The sequence below is a fragment of the Salmo salar genome, chromosome ssa27 (assembly GCF_905237065.1).
Source record: "Salmo salar chromosome ssa27, Ssal_v3.1, whole genome shotgun sequence".
In the NCBI taxonomy this organism is placed as follows: Eukaryota; Metazoa; Chordata; class Actinopteri; order Salmoniformes; family Salmonidae; genus Salmo; species Salmo salar.
Genome location: NC_059468.1, coordinates 30,533,199 through 30,550,951, shown reverse-complemented (window position 1 = coordinate 30,550,951; position 17,753 = coordinate 30,533,199). Strand labels below are relative to the sequence as shown.

The 17,753-nt window shown below is 41.0% G+C and overlaps 1 protein-coding gene across 1 annotated transcript; it reads right to left on the bottom strand.

Moving 5' to 3' along the window:
* Nucleotides 1-510: 510 nt before the first annotated feature.
* pdk4 (pyruvate dehydrogenase kinase, isozyme 4) lies at nucleotides 511-17,674 on the bottom strand. Its single transcript, XM_014178493.2, has 11 exons — nucleotides 17,244-17,674; nucleotides 16,215-16,356; nucleotides 13,300-13,371; nucleotides 12,711-12,895; nucleotides 10,867-10,956; nucleotides 9,706-9,783; nucleotides 7,626-7,702; nucleotides 7,373-7,471; nucleotides 6,728-6,841; nucleotides 6,253-6,366; nucleotides 511-5,449 (listed from the first exon to the last, which is right to left on the bottom strand). The coding sequence occupies exons 1-11, from the start codon at nucleotides 17,356-17,358 to the stop codon at nucleotides 5,303-5,305; spliced, it is 1,233 nt and encodes a 410-aa protein (XP_014033968.1). The 5' UTR covers nucleotides 17,359-17,674; the 3' UTR covers nucleotides 511-5,302.
* Between the last annotated feature and the right edge of the window lie 79 nt (nucleotides 17,675-17,753).

Sequence of the window (17,753 nt, the reverse complement as noted above, 5' to 3'; positions counted from 1 at the left end):
TTATTTTCTTTTGGAATGTAGTGAAGTAAAAGTTGTCAAATATAAATACCCAAAATAACTACTTAAGTAGTACTTACATATTTTTACACTGAGTAATTTATATTAGGATTCCCATTAGCGCCGTAACACTAGCTGGGGTCCAACACCAATTAACAAGACAAACAACCACAAATCAAAACTAACATTCAACAAGTAGACAATACAGATAATGAAAATACCTGACAGGATGGAAGTACAAGCTGTTAGAACAGGAGGATGGTCTAGAAAGCAGCTAGCTACATAACAGGGATAGAAAGGTTATGGACCACAAATAGAAAGGAATTATTGTCTTGAATTTCAGTGAACATTATTTTAATCCATTTCATGTAATATATTACTCCTAGATTCCATTAAGTTAAACTAAATTTGAAATAGTCAAACACCATTGTATTGTTAAAGGTGATATTACAAATCTCTAATCAAATTGTCAATATATTATTCAGGTTATAACACAAAACAAGGACACGCCAGTCACATTTCCTATTTTGTTTATTGTAGTTTTTAAAGAACTAATCTGGTAGGGGGGACTAGGAAGCATGCTCTAACAGAAAGCTCTAGAATAGCTCATAGCGTACTGTAGAACAGGTAGCAGCCAGGGCATTACTATACACATACAAGCAGTGATCATGAAGATATTTCATATACATCAGAACAGCTTTCACATGTCTTATTATCCCATACAGTAGATCAACTGATTGCATTGTGTGAAAAGATGTGTGTTGTCAACAAACACTCAGACACACACACACACTGGCTGCGGGTAGCCTGGCAGTACAGTACTGTAGAGGCCTTTAGAATGCAGGCTTGGTCAGGGTACATAGAGGTCACCAGAGGGGTCAAGTTCACCACTGACTGTCAGAACAGGATAAGTGTTAAATGTATTATATCAGTGTTCAGCCTGATTGACAGTTATCTACAGGGCCATTTGACTGGTAAACTTGACTGTACTGTGAGAACCTTCCCCACGTTCCTAACGATCGGTGTTAAGCGTCTAAGATGAGAAAATTATAGGATAAAATAGCCATGAGGGAAAACACTGATCATCAACCCTTACATTGTTGTTTGGTTCCTTCTTAATGAAAACCTAACTAAATCAAGAAAACAAAATGTGTACAGGAGTGCATTAATAATACTTTAGTTAGTGGATAGGATTATGGTAACAACAATTTTTTGACTAAAGCACATGCAAAAAGGCTGCTAAATGGAAGCACTGCAGGCACATTTGTTTGGCATTGGCACAAAAAGGCAGAGGGAGAACTACATATTACATAAAGAGTTGCATTTTATTGAACCTAAAGACGTTTAAAATATTCACTCAATTCCCTTAAAATCCATATAGACTGAAATCCTGACATAAGATGGCTGCCCATAAAACAAATACTGTAAATCATTATTCATGTCATCAGGAATAGGTTATGTGCGCCAGTCAGGACTTTGGCCCACAGCGTTAGATGTCAAATCAACAGCTTCAGCTGATTGATAGCTCCTCCCATGTCAGTTTAATGACATCACACAGCACTTAAGGTGATACCAGAAAAAATATGAAATGCCTTCAACATCCTGAGAACGTGTGATTTTAAAACCATAGATGGTAAAAAAAAAAAAACATTTTGAACAGTTCAGCGTTGAAGACGTTTCCACTTCAGTGTTCGTTTAGTCTCAAACCATAATTTTTTTCAATGCACAAAAAGACTGATTACAAAATAAAAGTGCCTTCAGAAAGTATTCACAACCATTGACTTTTTGTTGTTACAGCCTGAATTTAAAATGTATTAAATTATGATTGAGTCACAGATCTACACACACTACACCATAATGTCAAAGTGGAATTATGTTTTTAGAAATGTTTATAAATATATGAAAAACTGAAATGTCTTGAGTCAATAAGTTTTCAACCCCTTTGTCATGGCAAGCCTAAATAAGTTCAGGAGTAAACATTTGCTTAGTCGTAATAAGTTGCATGGACTCACTGTGTGCAATAATAGTGTTTAACATGATTTTTGAATGACTACCCCATCTCTGTACCTCACACATACAATTATCTGTAAGATCCCTCAGTCGAGCAGTGAATTTCAAACACAGATTCAAGACCAGGCAGGTTTTCCAATGCCTCACAAAGAAGGGCAACTATTGGTAAATGGGTAAAAATAAAGAAATGCAGACATTGAATATCCCTTTGAACATGGTGAAGTTATTAATAATTACACTTTGGATGGCGTATCAATACACCCAGTCACTACAAAGATACAGGCGTCCTTCCTAACTCAGTTGACTGAGAGGAAGGAAACCACTCAGGGATTTCACCATGAAGCCAACACAATCACTGAGTACCAATCTTCATATTTTTAAGCATGGTGGTGGCTGTATCATGTTATGGGTATGCTTGTCATCGGCAAGGACTAGGGAGTTTTTTAGGATAATAAAAAAAAAGGAACAGAGCTAAGCACAGGCAAAATCCTAGAGGAAAACCTGGTTCAGTCTGCTTTCCAACAGACACTGGGAGACAAATCCACTTTTCGGCAGGACAATAACCTAAAGCACAAGGCCAAATATACACTTACCAAGACGACATTGAGCTTGACGAATTTTTAAATGAATAATGGGCAAATATTGTACAATCCAGGTTTGCAAAGCATTTAGAGACTTACCCAGAAAAACACACTAACACTGTAATTGCTGCCAAAAGTGATTCTAATATGTATTGACTCAGGGTTGAATACTTATCTAATAAAAAAATAAATATTTTTTACTTTGATATTAGAATATTTTGTGATCGTTGACAAAACAATGACGGTTAAAAACATTTTAAACCCACTTTGTAACACATCAAATGTGGAAAAAGTCAAGGGGTGTGAGTACTGTCTGAAGGCACTGTACATAGCCGTTATTGGGTTAAATGTAAGTAACTGTACATATTGTCTTATGGAAGTTCTTATTGGTAAAGTAATACGTGACTTTTCTTAGTGAATACCAGGGAATGAAATTCATTAATAATTGAATGACAAATATTTGATTGAACTCAGTCTGTGTCCCTAATCACAGAAATGTGATAATACTCCCATTTTGCTCTCTGGCACACATTATTCAATAAATACTTAATGCATGGAAGACCTAGCCGGCCTCTAAAATGAAATAATTTTAGTAAATCTACAAAATTGAGTTAAATGTTAGAAATAAAGTTCTCAATATTCACATAACTTATTTTAAAAGTCAGTTGGCCACTACAATACTTCAATATCTACATTCTTTATAGGAAACCTTGAATGGACCTTGGAAGCCAGGGTGGTACTCAAAATGGCACCAAGAAAAACAGTTGATGGGGAACCCAAATAAAATCCCTTTAGGACCAAAAACATTGTAGATAAATTGTCTAAAAGTTCGAGGTGGACAAATATTTGTGAGGGGTAGAAAGTGACATGCTCAGAGCTGAAACTAAACAGTCTACAGTGTGCGCCAAACAATATTTATTGTTCAGAGATGAGTCGGAGGCTGCTATGTACCCCCCCCCCACCCCCACCCCCCCCCACCCCTTCTACAGAACATTCTGTAGTAGAAGGGTAACCAAAGAAAATCCCTTGACTGACAGCATGGCCTTAACATCTGTTTCTGTCTGTCCATGGAGCTCAGTGTCCTAGCTGCAAACCGTAGCTGTGAGTGAAGAGTTAAGAACTAAATTCACATTTTAAAAATGTATCACAGATTATAGTACTGTGATATAAGATGTACTAACCTAATTCAGTCTTGATAAATGAAATTATCGTTAAACATTTACCTTTTAATAATAAGCAAAACGCTAGCTTTTTACGCTGTGTAATAACGTTAAAATAAGTGAGTGGAATAAATAAGTGAAACGTGTGGTTAAATTATAACCAAAAGGAAAGATGATTGTGTAATGTACGACCCTGTTTCTAACTAACATTCATCAAGTCGCTTATTGAATAGAGATCCTGGTATTGCCATTGAAACGCCTCCGACAGTGATGTGTTTTTCCACTTCAAGTGAATGTATGAGAATATCCATTGCGAGAGGAATCCATGGCGAGAGGAATCCACATCTCTCTCACACACAGTAATAGATGTAGGTACAACTGTGTACCTTCTGTCAGTTTGATCCTCCTTCTGTCTTCCTCCTTTGTTCTTCCTGCTAGTTCAGTCTGTTTGGTTAACTTCTAGGGGTGTAACGGTTCACCAAATCCACGGTTCGGTATGTATTGCGGTTTTGGGGTCACGGTTTGGTTTCGGTACAGCAGGAAAATTACGTTTTCACACTGATGCTCACGTTTTCACACTAATGCTGCATTTGTAACCATGTGGGAGGTGGGAATTTACCAGTTGTGAAGTCATACATTTAGTCCCAGATGCGCACTTGTGATTTCTCATAAAGGGTAAGTGTCTGTAGCACGGTATCTCCCACTCCGGGGTAAGGTAATGGGCTGTCACTTAAGTAATCGCAACACAGGGTGCATTGGCCAATTCCTAGAAAACTGTGGCTTGCTTATATAGAGCGGGTATGACCTGTTTGCTGAAATGGGTGCAAGAGGGAAGTTCATAACGTGGCTCGAGCACTTTTACAAGGTGCTGGAATTCCCTATTCTCAACCACTGAGAACGGGCGCGGCTTTAAACCAAAGCCTGTAAAAAATAAACACAGCCTACTTATTGCTCTAGTCATTTTTGGCCGGTCAGAACCAGTTCCCAAGGGCTGCTTGAATGCAGAGGGGAGGTGATTTTGGGTTGTTTCTTTCCATTTCCGTCTTGTGACGTCGGCATAAATGTGTCAACATATTTGAGGTGTTGGCAGCTGGATAGCCTATTCTCATTGAGCAGTGGCGACATACTGTTAAAGTCTTATCCACAACTCTCTGTACGTCACCATTGTGATCTACTGGGATGCCAAAACGTTCCCAAACTGTAGATTTAAACGATGGAGGATCCTCCTGGTTTATCCACCCCACCACTCGCCATCGTACAGAACTAGTTCCTGGCTGCGCCTCACAAAAGGACAGTTTGAAATGCGCCAATTAAGATTTCAATGTGCACATAGGCTCTAGTTGTTTTAACAGAATAGCCCTAAAAAAAAAAATCTAAAAAAAAACAAATTCAGCTCAAATTTACGAGGCACCGGCCTACAACGCAGCATAGGCATAGCCTATAGGCCTTTTATTTTGTATATATTTTATGAAATGTATTCATTCAGGTTGAGTGCAGACTGAACCGAGGCCCCCTACCGAACGGTTTGGTACGAACACGTGTACCGTTACACCCCTATTGACTTCTCCTCTCATACTTCCCCAGCTTCTTGGGATCCTTGCTGGGCATGCACCAGTCATCCGCCTCGTTGCTCGTCTGGTAATGCCTTATGGCTGACTGGTTGTAAACAGGAAGTCTTTCCACAGAATCTGAGGACAAGGCCTGTTAATGGAGCACAGAGTGGAGTGGTAGGTTAGATGTAATCTTGGGTAACCCAAAACTAAAATCTCACAGAATTTGGTGAGCTAGGTGATTTAGTTCTGGGTGTTAGAAATTGGGAGTTCTGATTTGCGAAGTCGCCACCCTCGCAAAAGAGAACTCAGCCAAAGCCCTCCCCCCTTCCGCTAATTTCAACACATGCAAAGCAGTCCGTCTAAGCACACCTTCGGCCAATTAACCAGTGACGAAAACCCAAACACCGGAAATACTGCGGCTCATTGTCCTACGCATTCCCTCCTGTTGCAACAGATTCTGAAGACAAGGCTCTATTTCTATCACATGATGAGTCTTCCACCATTCAGAGAATGAACCTTTACAAACTTATTTCAGACTTTCAAAAACGCCAACGTTGTATAGAGCAGGGATCATCAACTAGATTCAGCTGTGGGACAATTTTTCCGTGAGCGGATGGTCGGAGGGCCGGAACACAATTCCAAATAATTTGTAGACTCAATTTGATCACAAGGCCAAACAGATGTTTGACAAAAACATGATCATTTAAAACCTTATACGACCGTATACGATCACGTGTCTCTATTAGGCTTGGGAATACTTGGGTACAGTTTTCAAAAATTTAAATAACTGGTGTTTTTACAGTCTTACGTCCAAAAATGAAAATTGTAAAAAAAAAAATGCAAAAAAAAATACAAATTGAGGGCCAAAATGGGGGAACCTTGATTTAGAGGTTCAATTATCTAGAATAAGACAACTGTTGAAGTAACACATTCCATTCGTATAAGTGTTACCTTCAGGTAGATGACAGCTGACGTCCCGTATCCCTCCATGGAGTAGAGCTGCAGGTCTCCCTGGAAGTACTTGGCATAGAGACGGGAGATGGGAAGACCGTAGCCGAAACCAGCCTACAGAAAGCCAGGGACACAGAGTTAAAAACTCACTCTGAACTGACTGTCACAGTACTATAGTAGACAAGCATTCAGTTACACTTTAAACCCTGGGCAACGAATGACTGGTCCAGTTTGTAATTCTGCTAATTTACAACCGTGTTCGCTTGCAGTTTACACTTTAGTCAGTATAAAATGATCACAATTTACATTTGAGCTGAAATGAAATAAACAGCCTTACATGCCTCTAACATGTGATCAAACTGCAGTCATAGATCATGTTCTACCGAATGTTGTGCTCCAGTGTATTAAATCTGACTTATTAACCTGACTGCCAGTAAAATCTTTCATGTTCAGTGGCACCAGGACAGGGTCTCACCAGTGGAGCGTTGCGTGAGTTGTCAATATCGACGGGGCTGGGAGCGGTGGAGTACATGTAGCTGAACAAACGCTCTATCTTCCTCAGGGGAACTCCACCTCCTCGATCTGATATCTAGAAACAACACCAACAACGTTACAGCTCTGTTCCACTCTGATCTTCCTGTTGTATCATCGTATAGCACCTACAGAACAACCACGGGAGGAAATCTATGGTACAGTGTATTCATACACAAAATATACACATTAAACTGTACAGTAGGCTTCTACATCCCATGGCATTATTTCCACCCTGCATCTGTGGAAGTGTGTTGGATGGCCATACACTACTTTTGAACAAATGTATATTGTTGGGGCTCAGAGCTGAAGGTTCACTGTACTCAATTAAATGGCTTTATTAGCATGGGAAACATGTTAACATTGCCAACGCAAGTGAAGTAGATAATAAACAAAAATTAACAGTAACAACTTTACACTCACAGAAGTTCCAAAAGTAGAGCCATTTCAAATGTAATGTCTATACTCCAATTACTCCTAAAACTCTGTGACTATTAAACTTCTCATTTAAAAATAAAAGTCAATGTACTGCAATGAGCACAATGCATATCATTCATTGTAAGGGTGAATACTCTGAGCCTGTGTTTACCTTGATTGTCAGGTCTTCACTGCCCAGTGAGACCCGAACTTTGACCGGCGGGAGATGCAGGGCCGTTTCATGAGTCTCCACTGTTGCTCTCATGGCGTTCTGGAAACAAAACAAACATTGCTTGAGGAAATGACAAAGTAATATAAATCAGATTGAGCTAATGTAACCAAATCATATGTAGTAGCGTCCGCCGTAGGCTCCCTCACACGTGTAATGAAATGTTTATACAGTAGAAGGTAAATGTTTGGTGTACCTTGAAGAGCTCAAACAGCATGTGGTAGAGATGGGAAGGCACATAGACAATACGAAGTGGCTGGTCAGGACCTTTGGCTGAAGAAAAACTGAGGATTACTCCAAACCAAACATGACTGCAAATGTATAACATACACAACTGAGGATAGGAGTTACTAGAAACAAAACAACTTTCCCTTCTTATTGCAAATGCACAAATGAACTCAATAATCACTATGAAATACATAATTGACTATTCTACCAACGTAATTACGTCCTCAGACACTTCTGATAGCCTATAGCCTGGGGATGAGGTTGCTACCAGCTAAAACCATGAATAGACATTGTTTAGCTTTTTTAAGGCTTATGTAACATGGTGACTGTTAAACAGCTGAATGTGGGTGAACGGAGGTTTGTTACTGAGACTTAGACGGTTCACTGAGAGAGGAGAAGTCTGCCTGGCGACAAGACTAAGCCTGTAGCAAGGGGCTTGTTGCTGTTCTGTTCCGCTGCTGACTGGAGAGATAAGAGACTGATGGGTGCTTGATTTGGTGCACAATGACCAAAGGCAAACTATGACATAACATTTTTGATGAATCATTATGGCTGATGTGACTGTCCACACCCACACTGTAATGCATCAGACGTAGGCTAGACTGTGCAGCCCATTGATATTTTATGGCTGGCGCGTTTTGAAAGTTTAGGCACCAAGTGATGTCTCGATCTGTTCTTGTTTTAGCAACGATTATCATTTCCCTCTACCTACAATAAAATATTTATCAAAGTCATGGTTTGACCTTTCAAGTGGTGCTATTGTCCTGTACAAAACATTAGAAACACCTGCTTTTTCCATGACAAACTGACCAGGTAAATCCAAGTAAAAGCTATGATCTTTTATTGATGTCACTTGTTAAATCCAATTCACTTCAATCAGTGTAGATGAAGGGGGGGGAGACTGGTTAAAGAAGGGTTTGAGACATTGTGATACGTGTATGTGTGCCATTCGAGGGTGAACAGGCAAGACAAAAGATTTAAGTGCCTTTGAACGGGGTATGGTAGTAGGTGTCAGACGCACCTGTTTGAGTGTGTCAAGAACTGCAACGCTGCTGGGTTTTTCACACTCATCAGTTTCCTGTGTATATCAAGAATGGTCCACCAAACCAAAAGACATCCTGCAAAATTATCACAACTATGCATTGGAGTCAACGTGAGCCAGCATCCCTGTGGAATGCTTTCAACACCTTGTATGCACCGACATATTGAGGCTGTTCTGAAAAAAGGAGTTGCAACTCAATAGTGGGAAGGTGTTCCTAATGTTTTGTACACTCAGTGTTTAACCTAGACATGCAGTTTTTTTTAAACACAGGGCGATACACAGAAGTGAATATTTATACCTGTGTAAGTGAGGTGTATGAAAGAATGGTTCTCTGTAGACATGTAGACATGCCTCAGATGCAGAAAACAGTCTCACTCCAGTAAACAGTTGTCGCACGCTGTTCAACTAAAGCAACAGAGTTAATTGCTAAAAATGGTTCAGCTAAATATCTATTAACACCACTCACACAAGCTAGCAACACACAAACACACACACTTTGCAAATTGCGCCCTGAATTGAGTAGACCAGAGGAATTGAATGAGATCAAGAATACTCAACCCACGGGCAGAGAAACTCAAATCAAACCTGGCCAAACAACTCACAATGCAAATACAACCTCATTGTTTCTGTAAACCTAATCTTCTCTAACAACCCCCGGCCTAAAACTCACTTGCTAACCAAATTGTACTATTTGGAAATAGGAGAACGAGAAACGTCTTCAAGCTACTCTGGCCCTTCTCCCTTCCCTTGGCACACTAAAGCATGTGACTGCAATAATGTTGTATCAAAACAGACTTGGCTCCAAATAGTGTTTACAATCTTTCAAATACTTTGAGTGTTTGATATAGCTCATCAACAGTGTCAGTTGGGCCAGGTTGCACTTCTGGGACTATTCTATTGGGTAAATTGAGCCAGGCCAGCTCAACCAAGCGCAACTAAAATATTTGAAGGAAAACAAATACCTTCCAGATCCCAGGTCTATAACCCTGTATAGAATGTGATTTACCGTTGACTTGTGTGATGTCAATCTCTGGTGAGGTCAGGTAGTACTGCTCACAGAGCATCTTGGAACTATCGAAGGCATCTGGGGAAGAAACAGTCAAAACAAAGACAAGGACTGTAGCACAGGAGGAAAACACTGACTTTCAATCTAGTTACTATAACAGCTAATGACCACTGATTAGCTGTTATGGTGATTAGCTGTTATTCTGACTTCTAAACCTGACATTTTGTTAATTATTAGGTATCCTACAGAAATGAGAAGGGCCACAGTCTGGTTTATACACCAGAAGTGAATGGTTATCTGTATGAACAATGTATGGGGAGGGGTCAATTAAGGCTGGATATGAACCAGGGGAATGCACTGAGTAAAGGAAAGGCAATCGCATGGTTACAGTCACTGATAAGGGTGGAGCTCTGTGGATTAGTGAGGAATGGGAGCTGAGGTCAGATTAAGGGAGAAGGAGCAGTTTATTACCCACATCACTTAACAATAAAGATGTTTTAGAGGGAAGGAGGAGACTGCACCTAAATTGGGGTATATCTACTTGTGCTGGTGGGAACATGTTTATCTGTTCTGCTGTCTGACCCTTTGGGTGAATAAACTTGGTTTAACACCACTGACTTTCAATCTAGTCACCATAACAGCTAATGTACAGTGACTTTCAATCTAGTCACCATAACAGCTAATGTACAGTGACTTTCAATCTAGTCACCATAACAGCTAATGTACAGTGACTTTCAATCTAGTCACCATAACAGCTAATGTACAGTGACTTTCAATCTAGTCACCATAACAGCTAATGTACAGTGACTTTCAATCTAGTCACCATAACAGCTAATGTACAGTGACTTTCAATCTAGTCACCATAACAGCTAATGACCAGTGACCACAGAGTAGATGTTGAAATAGGTGGGTGAAGAACAGTCTGCCTCTGTATTTAAAAGGCATTACTATTACACATCATTTAGTTCTATTCTTATTATGAGAATAAATGTGATACTGTGCAGATCAAGGTGAAAAGGACATACCTACTGGAGCAGTGGAAAGGGTTAAATAATGATACTGCACCTGTAAATCGTACGTCTGTGTGTGTGTGTGTGTGTGTGTGTGTGTGTGTGTGTGTGTGTGTGTGTGTGTGTGTGTGTAGCTGATGAGGGACAGTACCTTTTACCACCTCTGTCACGTCACAGTCGGGGTCGATGGTGCCAATGTGCTTGGGATGGGCGGGGTTGGCACTTCCATCAAAGATGAGAGCTGAAGCGGTACATAACAACAACAAATTCAGACTCATTGGGTAACTACACTTGCATGCTGTATGTATTTTGTGTACACAGCCCTACTGTGACTAGTGCTGATTCATGAGCATGGTGATGTAATATAGTTACAGACAGTGCTGGTTCATGAGCATGGTGATGTACAGTCGTGGCCAAAAGTTTTGAGAATGACAAATATTAATTTCCAAAGTTTGCTGCTTCAGTGTCTAGATATTTTTGCCAGATGTTACTATGGAATACTGAAGTATAATTACAAGCATTTCATAAGTGTCAAAGGCTTTTATTGACAATTACATGAAGTTGATGCAAAGAGTCAATATTTGCAGTGTTGACCCTTCTTTTTCAAGACCTCTGCAATCCGCCCTGGCATGCTGTCAATTAACTTCTGGGCCACATCCTGACTGATGGCAGCCCATTCTTGCATAATCAATGCTTGGAGTTTGTCAGAATTTATGGGTTTTTGTTTGTCTACCCACCTCTTGAGGATTGACCACAAGATCTCAATGGTATTAAGGTCTGGGGAGTTTCCTGGCCATGGACCCAAAATATCGATGTTTTGTTCCCCGAGCCACTTAGTTATCACTTTTGCCTTATGGCAAGGTGCTCCATCATGCTGGAAAAGTCATTTTTCACCACGAAACTGTTCCTGGATGGTTGGGAGAACTTGCTCTCGGAGGATGTGTTGGTACCATTCTTTATTCATGGATGTGTTCTTAGGCAAAATTGTGAGTGAGCCCACTCCCTTGACTGAGAAGCAACCCCACACATGGTCTCAGGATGCTTTACTGTTGGCATGACACAGGACTGATGGTAGCGCTCACCTTGTCTTCTCCGGACAAGCTTTTTTCCGGATGCCCCAAACAATCGGAAAGGGGATTCATCAGAGAAAATAACTTTACCCCAGTCCTCAGCAGTCCAATCCCTGTACCTTTTGCAGAATATCAGTCTGTCCCTGATGTTTTTGCTGGAGAGAAGTGGCTTCTTTACTGCCCTTCTTTATATCAGGCCATCCTCCAAGTCTTTGCCTCACTGTGCGTGCAGATGCACTCACACCTACCTGCTGCCATTCTTGAGCAAGCTCTGTATTGGTGGTGCCCCGATCCCGCAGCTGAATCAACTTTAGGAGACGGTCCTGGCGCTTGCTGGACTTTCTTGGGCGCCCTGAAGCCTTCTTCACAACAATTGAACCGCTCTCCTTGAAGTTCTTGATGATCTGATAAATGGTTGATTTAGGTGCAATCTTACTGGCAGCAATATCCTTGCCTGTGAAGCCCTTTTTTGTGCAAAGCAATGATGACGGCACATGTTTCCTTGCAGGTAACCATGGCTGACAGAGGAAGAACAATGATTCCAAGCACCACCCTCCTTTTGAAGCTTCCAGTCTTATTCGAACTCAATCAGCATGACAGAGTGATCTCCAGCCTTGTCCTCATCAACACTCACACCTGTGTTAACAAGAGAATCACTGACATGATGTCAGCTGGTCCTTTTGTGGCAGGGCTGAAATGCAGTGGAAATGTTTTTTGGGGGATTCAGTTAATTTGCATGGCAAAGAGGGACTTTGCAATTAATTGCAATTCATCTGATCACTCATCATAACGTTCTGTAGTATATGCAAATTGCCATCATACAAACTGAGGCAGCAGACTTTGAAAATTAATATTTGTGTCATTCTCAAAACTTTTGGCCACGAGTATATATGTAGTATAGTATATATGTAGTATAGTTACTGACAGTGCTGGTTCATGAGCATGCGGGTGGAGATGCGGCTCATGTAGAAGCGATCCAGGAAGTATTGGACGTTCTGATTGGTCACAGGGTCAGAGCCGAAAGCCTCCTTGTACTCCACTACGCCCTGGGCCATGGTGGGGACCACGTTGTTGTGACGGTTCCTGACGTTCACCAGCGTCTCAGTGAACCTGAGGAGACAGGGCAAAGGCTGGGTCGAAAGTTCACAATTCCACACATTCTATTCCAATAGTCTGCAATCCTAATTTTCCCTCTGGGTATGAATAAAGTAGCTATAGTCATTCAGTCATTAACTCACTAACATCTGCGAGGTTGCTACCAGCTCAAAATATGATTGATCTAATTCAGCAGCAGCAGAGGTATGGTGGACGTGGTAATCCATCATATCACATTCCATTTCAGATCAAGATTAAAACCATAATCTATTATTCAGTTAGAATAGATGGCTATTGTTAGGCAGAGATTAGAGAAATGTTATCTTTCCTTACCCGAATTAACTATGACTGACTTTGGAGAGTCCATCTAATGAGATGTAGGCCTATCTGCTGGATATGACTGTGTGTAATTGACTTACTTCTTTAGGATCGCTTTATCATCAGGATCTTTCTCCAGGAAGCCCACAAGCTCCATCAGACTTGTTGCATACCTGTAGGAATAGATCACAGAAGACAGGCTAGTTTACACAGGGAAACTATACTGCTACTTTAAACCAAACTACATTTATAAAGGCTTTACAGAGCATTCATAAAGAGTATTTATAAGCAAAGTGCTTGGGAGTGTAGCATGACATTTGCTTATGAATTACATAGGCATAATGAAGGGTTTATGAGTACTTCATTAAACCTTTATTTCAGTCCCATGGTGACAGAAACTAAAGGTATGTGTAGAAGCCAGAAACCAGGGAAAATATCACTTCTTTCCTTTAGCAAATCACTTTTGACTCCTGGAGTTCCACCTTTAAAAATCTCAGACTTCTATTTTGGAACGGACTCCGACTCTCGTGGTGACCATGAAAACCACATGGGGGTATTTATACATGCTACAATAACTAGGGCTACTTGTGGCTGGAGATAGGCCTATTATGCATCCCAAATGGCAACCTATTCCCTATATAGTGCACTACTTTTAACCAGAGCCCTATGGGCCCCGGGGAATAGAGTGCCATTTGGGAAGTTATGTTCCTTCTGATGTTGAAACATTCCTCACCATTTTCAACATCTCAAAATGTGAATATTCTCTGTACAGCACACGCTAAATACTTCTGACCTAGTGGAAGTAGGCCTAACACGTTAACACTAAGCATTTCAGTAGCTTACTTATTAGCCTACTAGCTTGTTCAGAGGAGTCACTATTATGGCCTAGTTAAGAGACTGTAGACTAAATTGTCCCGACTTCAGTGACGTGCAGATTGAGTCAGGAAGCTAGGTGAGAGATCAGTGGCTGACTGTTTTCAAACCCTCTTTGTCCACCAACTGACCTTGAACCCTCCCACTTTACTAACACAGCTGCTGCAACTAGGCTAACTAGCTTGAATTACAAAGTTTAACTAACGCTTGTTGTTGCCGTCAGGCCACTACTCTACCATTAGCCAAGTCGAATAAATGGTGCCAAATCAATATTGTGGATGGAAAAACCCCACGGCCTAAAGCGGAACATAACCTTAATAGAGTAGCGATGACGCAGAACGCTAACTTTAGACATATATATCTGCCATATCATTACATTGATAATAAAGCTGGAACATAGGGTTCTGTACTGGCCACCTATCAGAGAGACACTAAGTTATTGCCCTAGTTTCAACTGTGCTGTACTTTCCCTGACATTACACTCTAGTTAGCTGATGGTTTTCCCTAACTAGGAGAGCCTAAACAATTCCTTCACAGCCCTAGCACTCAACAATCAATTCCATTTATTTTTGGGAAAGTATTCCGTTTCAATAAGAGAACATATTTGGAAGTACCCATTTTAACTGACAAAATATCTGACTGTCACTAATATAGACTTGATGCACATTGTAGTCCTCCATGTTTCTAGGCTACACTTCTGATGGTCGTCAAACAACGTCGCGCACAGCCCCTGTTTCACTGTGAGGATACATGGTGTTCCAGCCCACATTGTCCCTGTATTTTGTATTTATTAAGGATCCCCATTAGTTCCTTCAAAGGCAGCAGCTACTCTTCCTGGGGTCCAGCAAAATGAAGGCAGTTTATATCATTTTAAAAACATTCATAACAGATTTTAAACATTTTACATTTTAAACGACATTCATAACAGATTTCACAACACATTAAATGTGTGCCCTCAGGCCTCTACAAAAGAAAATCCATTTGTACGAGTGTGTAGAGTGAGTATGTTATTGTGTGTGTATTCATGCGTCTGTGTACACCTGTGCAGCCTGCCTAACAGACAGAGATATGAGACGGAGACAGCTGGCACCTGCAGCCTACATCGCAGGGTAGGCCTTCATCTCATCCCTAGAAATGAGATGTACCACTCCGTTTAAGGGACGTGGTGCTTTGATTTGAGACCCCCATAACTCTCACCCCCCATACCCCTCACTAGGGCAGAGTAGTTCAGTAAGATAGTCTATGCACTGTTATGGTCGCCAGGATAATAACATCCTGTTGGCTCTGTCGGAATAGGCAATATCACCCTCAGTAAATGGCTCTTCAAGATAAGATATTTTACAACTGCTGATGTAAAAAGGGCTTTATAAGATACATTTGATTGGTTTGATCATACACGTGTCGCCGAGAGCAACGTACAAGTTCAATAATCATTTCTGACAACTATGAAGGAACAAACATACTGTAGCAGAGACTTGGCTAAAAGGTACAAACAGATCTTTTTTTAATCCCAACCGGAGGCCTCTTGCCAGGCAGTCATTGTAAATAAGAATTTGTTCTTAATTGATTTGCCTGGTAAAATAAATGGAATAACTGTAAGGGGAAAAATATACTCTGGGAGTGATCCAATTCTCCACATTCTATACCGACGGTCCTACCGAATGCATGAAGCAGTGTAATGTTTACAGTAGGGTCAGCTCTCTGTAGGAGGAGCACACAGCATTCAGTCAAATATAAGGAGGGGTCAAGAATATTTACGCTTTTGCTAGAAGACACCCTTCCAGGAACCAAGTTATTCTATTCCCAGTCCATTCAAGGGATGCTAAAATATCTGACCCATGCCGTGACCCTGCATCAGTGGTAAGGTAACTATTCCACACACACACAGCTACACAGTGAAATGAAGTAGTTTCTTCAGCCTGGAATGGGATTGGACTCAGTGAGATATAGAGGATGTACTATCCACACTCACACTCCTGCAGCCTGTGTAGGTGAGGTGTGTGTGTCTGCAGCCTGGAGGGGGATTGGACAATATTCAGTGATATGTAGGGTAAAGGTTCATAATAGGTGATGTAGCTGCTGTAGTAAGGGGGTGCACAGATTCACTGAGATATAGAGTTGTATAAGCTACAGCTGTATTTACCAGCTCTGTAGCAGCTGTAGTGAGGGGGTGCTGAGAAGCTTGTCAGGGAGGAAGTCGATCTCCTTCATGATGTTGGCCAGCCGGACAGGAAGCTCCTGACGCAGGAACACAAAAGACGTCTTCTCACAAGCATTGGCCGAGCCTGCAGTCACATGACACAGGAACACATCTGGGTTGTACTCATTAGGCGCACACCACAGCAAAACGTTTTGCAATGGAAAACAAAAATTTGTTTTCTCATTGGACCAGTTGAGGTAGTCCCTCCCTGTTTCAGTCTCAGGGATAAATTACTGACTGGAAATCTCAAGACAGTACACACACTACTGTGTAAATGTTTAAGACAATGTGAAGACATTGAACTGGTTTGTTTTGGCAGAAGGATTACGTCACGTTTTCACCTAAGAACAGGACCAAGTGCTATCTAGCAGAAAAGCATGATAGGGAGAAAGGTTTTAATTTCCACCTTTTAGTGACTTGTTAAAACTGAATCTAACTAACAGTGGCTGTGAGTGTCACGAGGGATTTGATTCAATATCACAGTCTCAGCTTTACAATTGATGGATATCTTTGCTTGGTATCTATCACATTATAATACGTTGCTTAGTCCTGCAACGAGACCTTGTTTCGTCCCGCAACTAGCCGTAAACAATCTATTGTCAGGAGAGTGGCAATACAATGGGTGCCATCCCCACTGTTGTGAATGCAGCCATACCCACCAGTATCATGATAAAATTGAATACAATAATGTTTGTCAACGCTTCAGCAGAGAGTTCCTCTGTGATCAGAGAGGGCACATACTGCAGTACTCTGGGAACACTGACAGCTGTCAGTGACTTAGCTACCCTACTTAAACAATGCAACCAGTGGCACTTGTTTTGCACGTAGCTGCTATGGACTCAGAATGAACGTTAGGCATGCTACAATGTTGCACAGTAACGTCATTGTAATGTTTAGCTTGCTTGCTACATTTTTGCACAGTATTGTAATGTTTAGCTATGTTATTATGACAGGACAGGGATGAAAACTTACCAAAGTCTATGAATTGTTTCATTGACAGCGGCGAAGGTGAGAACTTGGAAAACCTATCCACTAATGCTTGTTTCGGTATGGAGCTGTTCTTTAGCAAAAATTGAGTTAACCTCATAGTTGCAACAAATTAAAATTGAAGTCCCGAGACAGTCCGATTGTTGTCAGCCAGGATGCCCTTTCTCTTCACCAGCGGCACGCTCCAGTCTCTCAGACGTAAAGACGCTAGCTAGCGGGCTAATGCTAGCCACCAAGGGCAATATCAAAGCGTTAAATTGACATTATTCAAAACAATTGTCAATGAAACACAGTCACATTCCTGAACAGTGCCGAATGTCTTTGCATCACCTAAACTTTTAACAAGCAACAATATTCCAGAATTCACGAATGCTCTTCACAAGACCGACCTCTGTGTTGAGTTGTTGTTGATGAAGTTTGGATTTGATTGGCATTGGCTTCGACCAATGAAAGAACACTACGCTTTGTTTTTTTGGGGGGAGGTGGTTGTTTAGA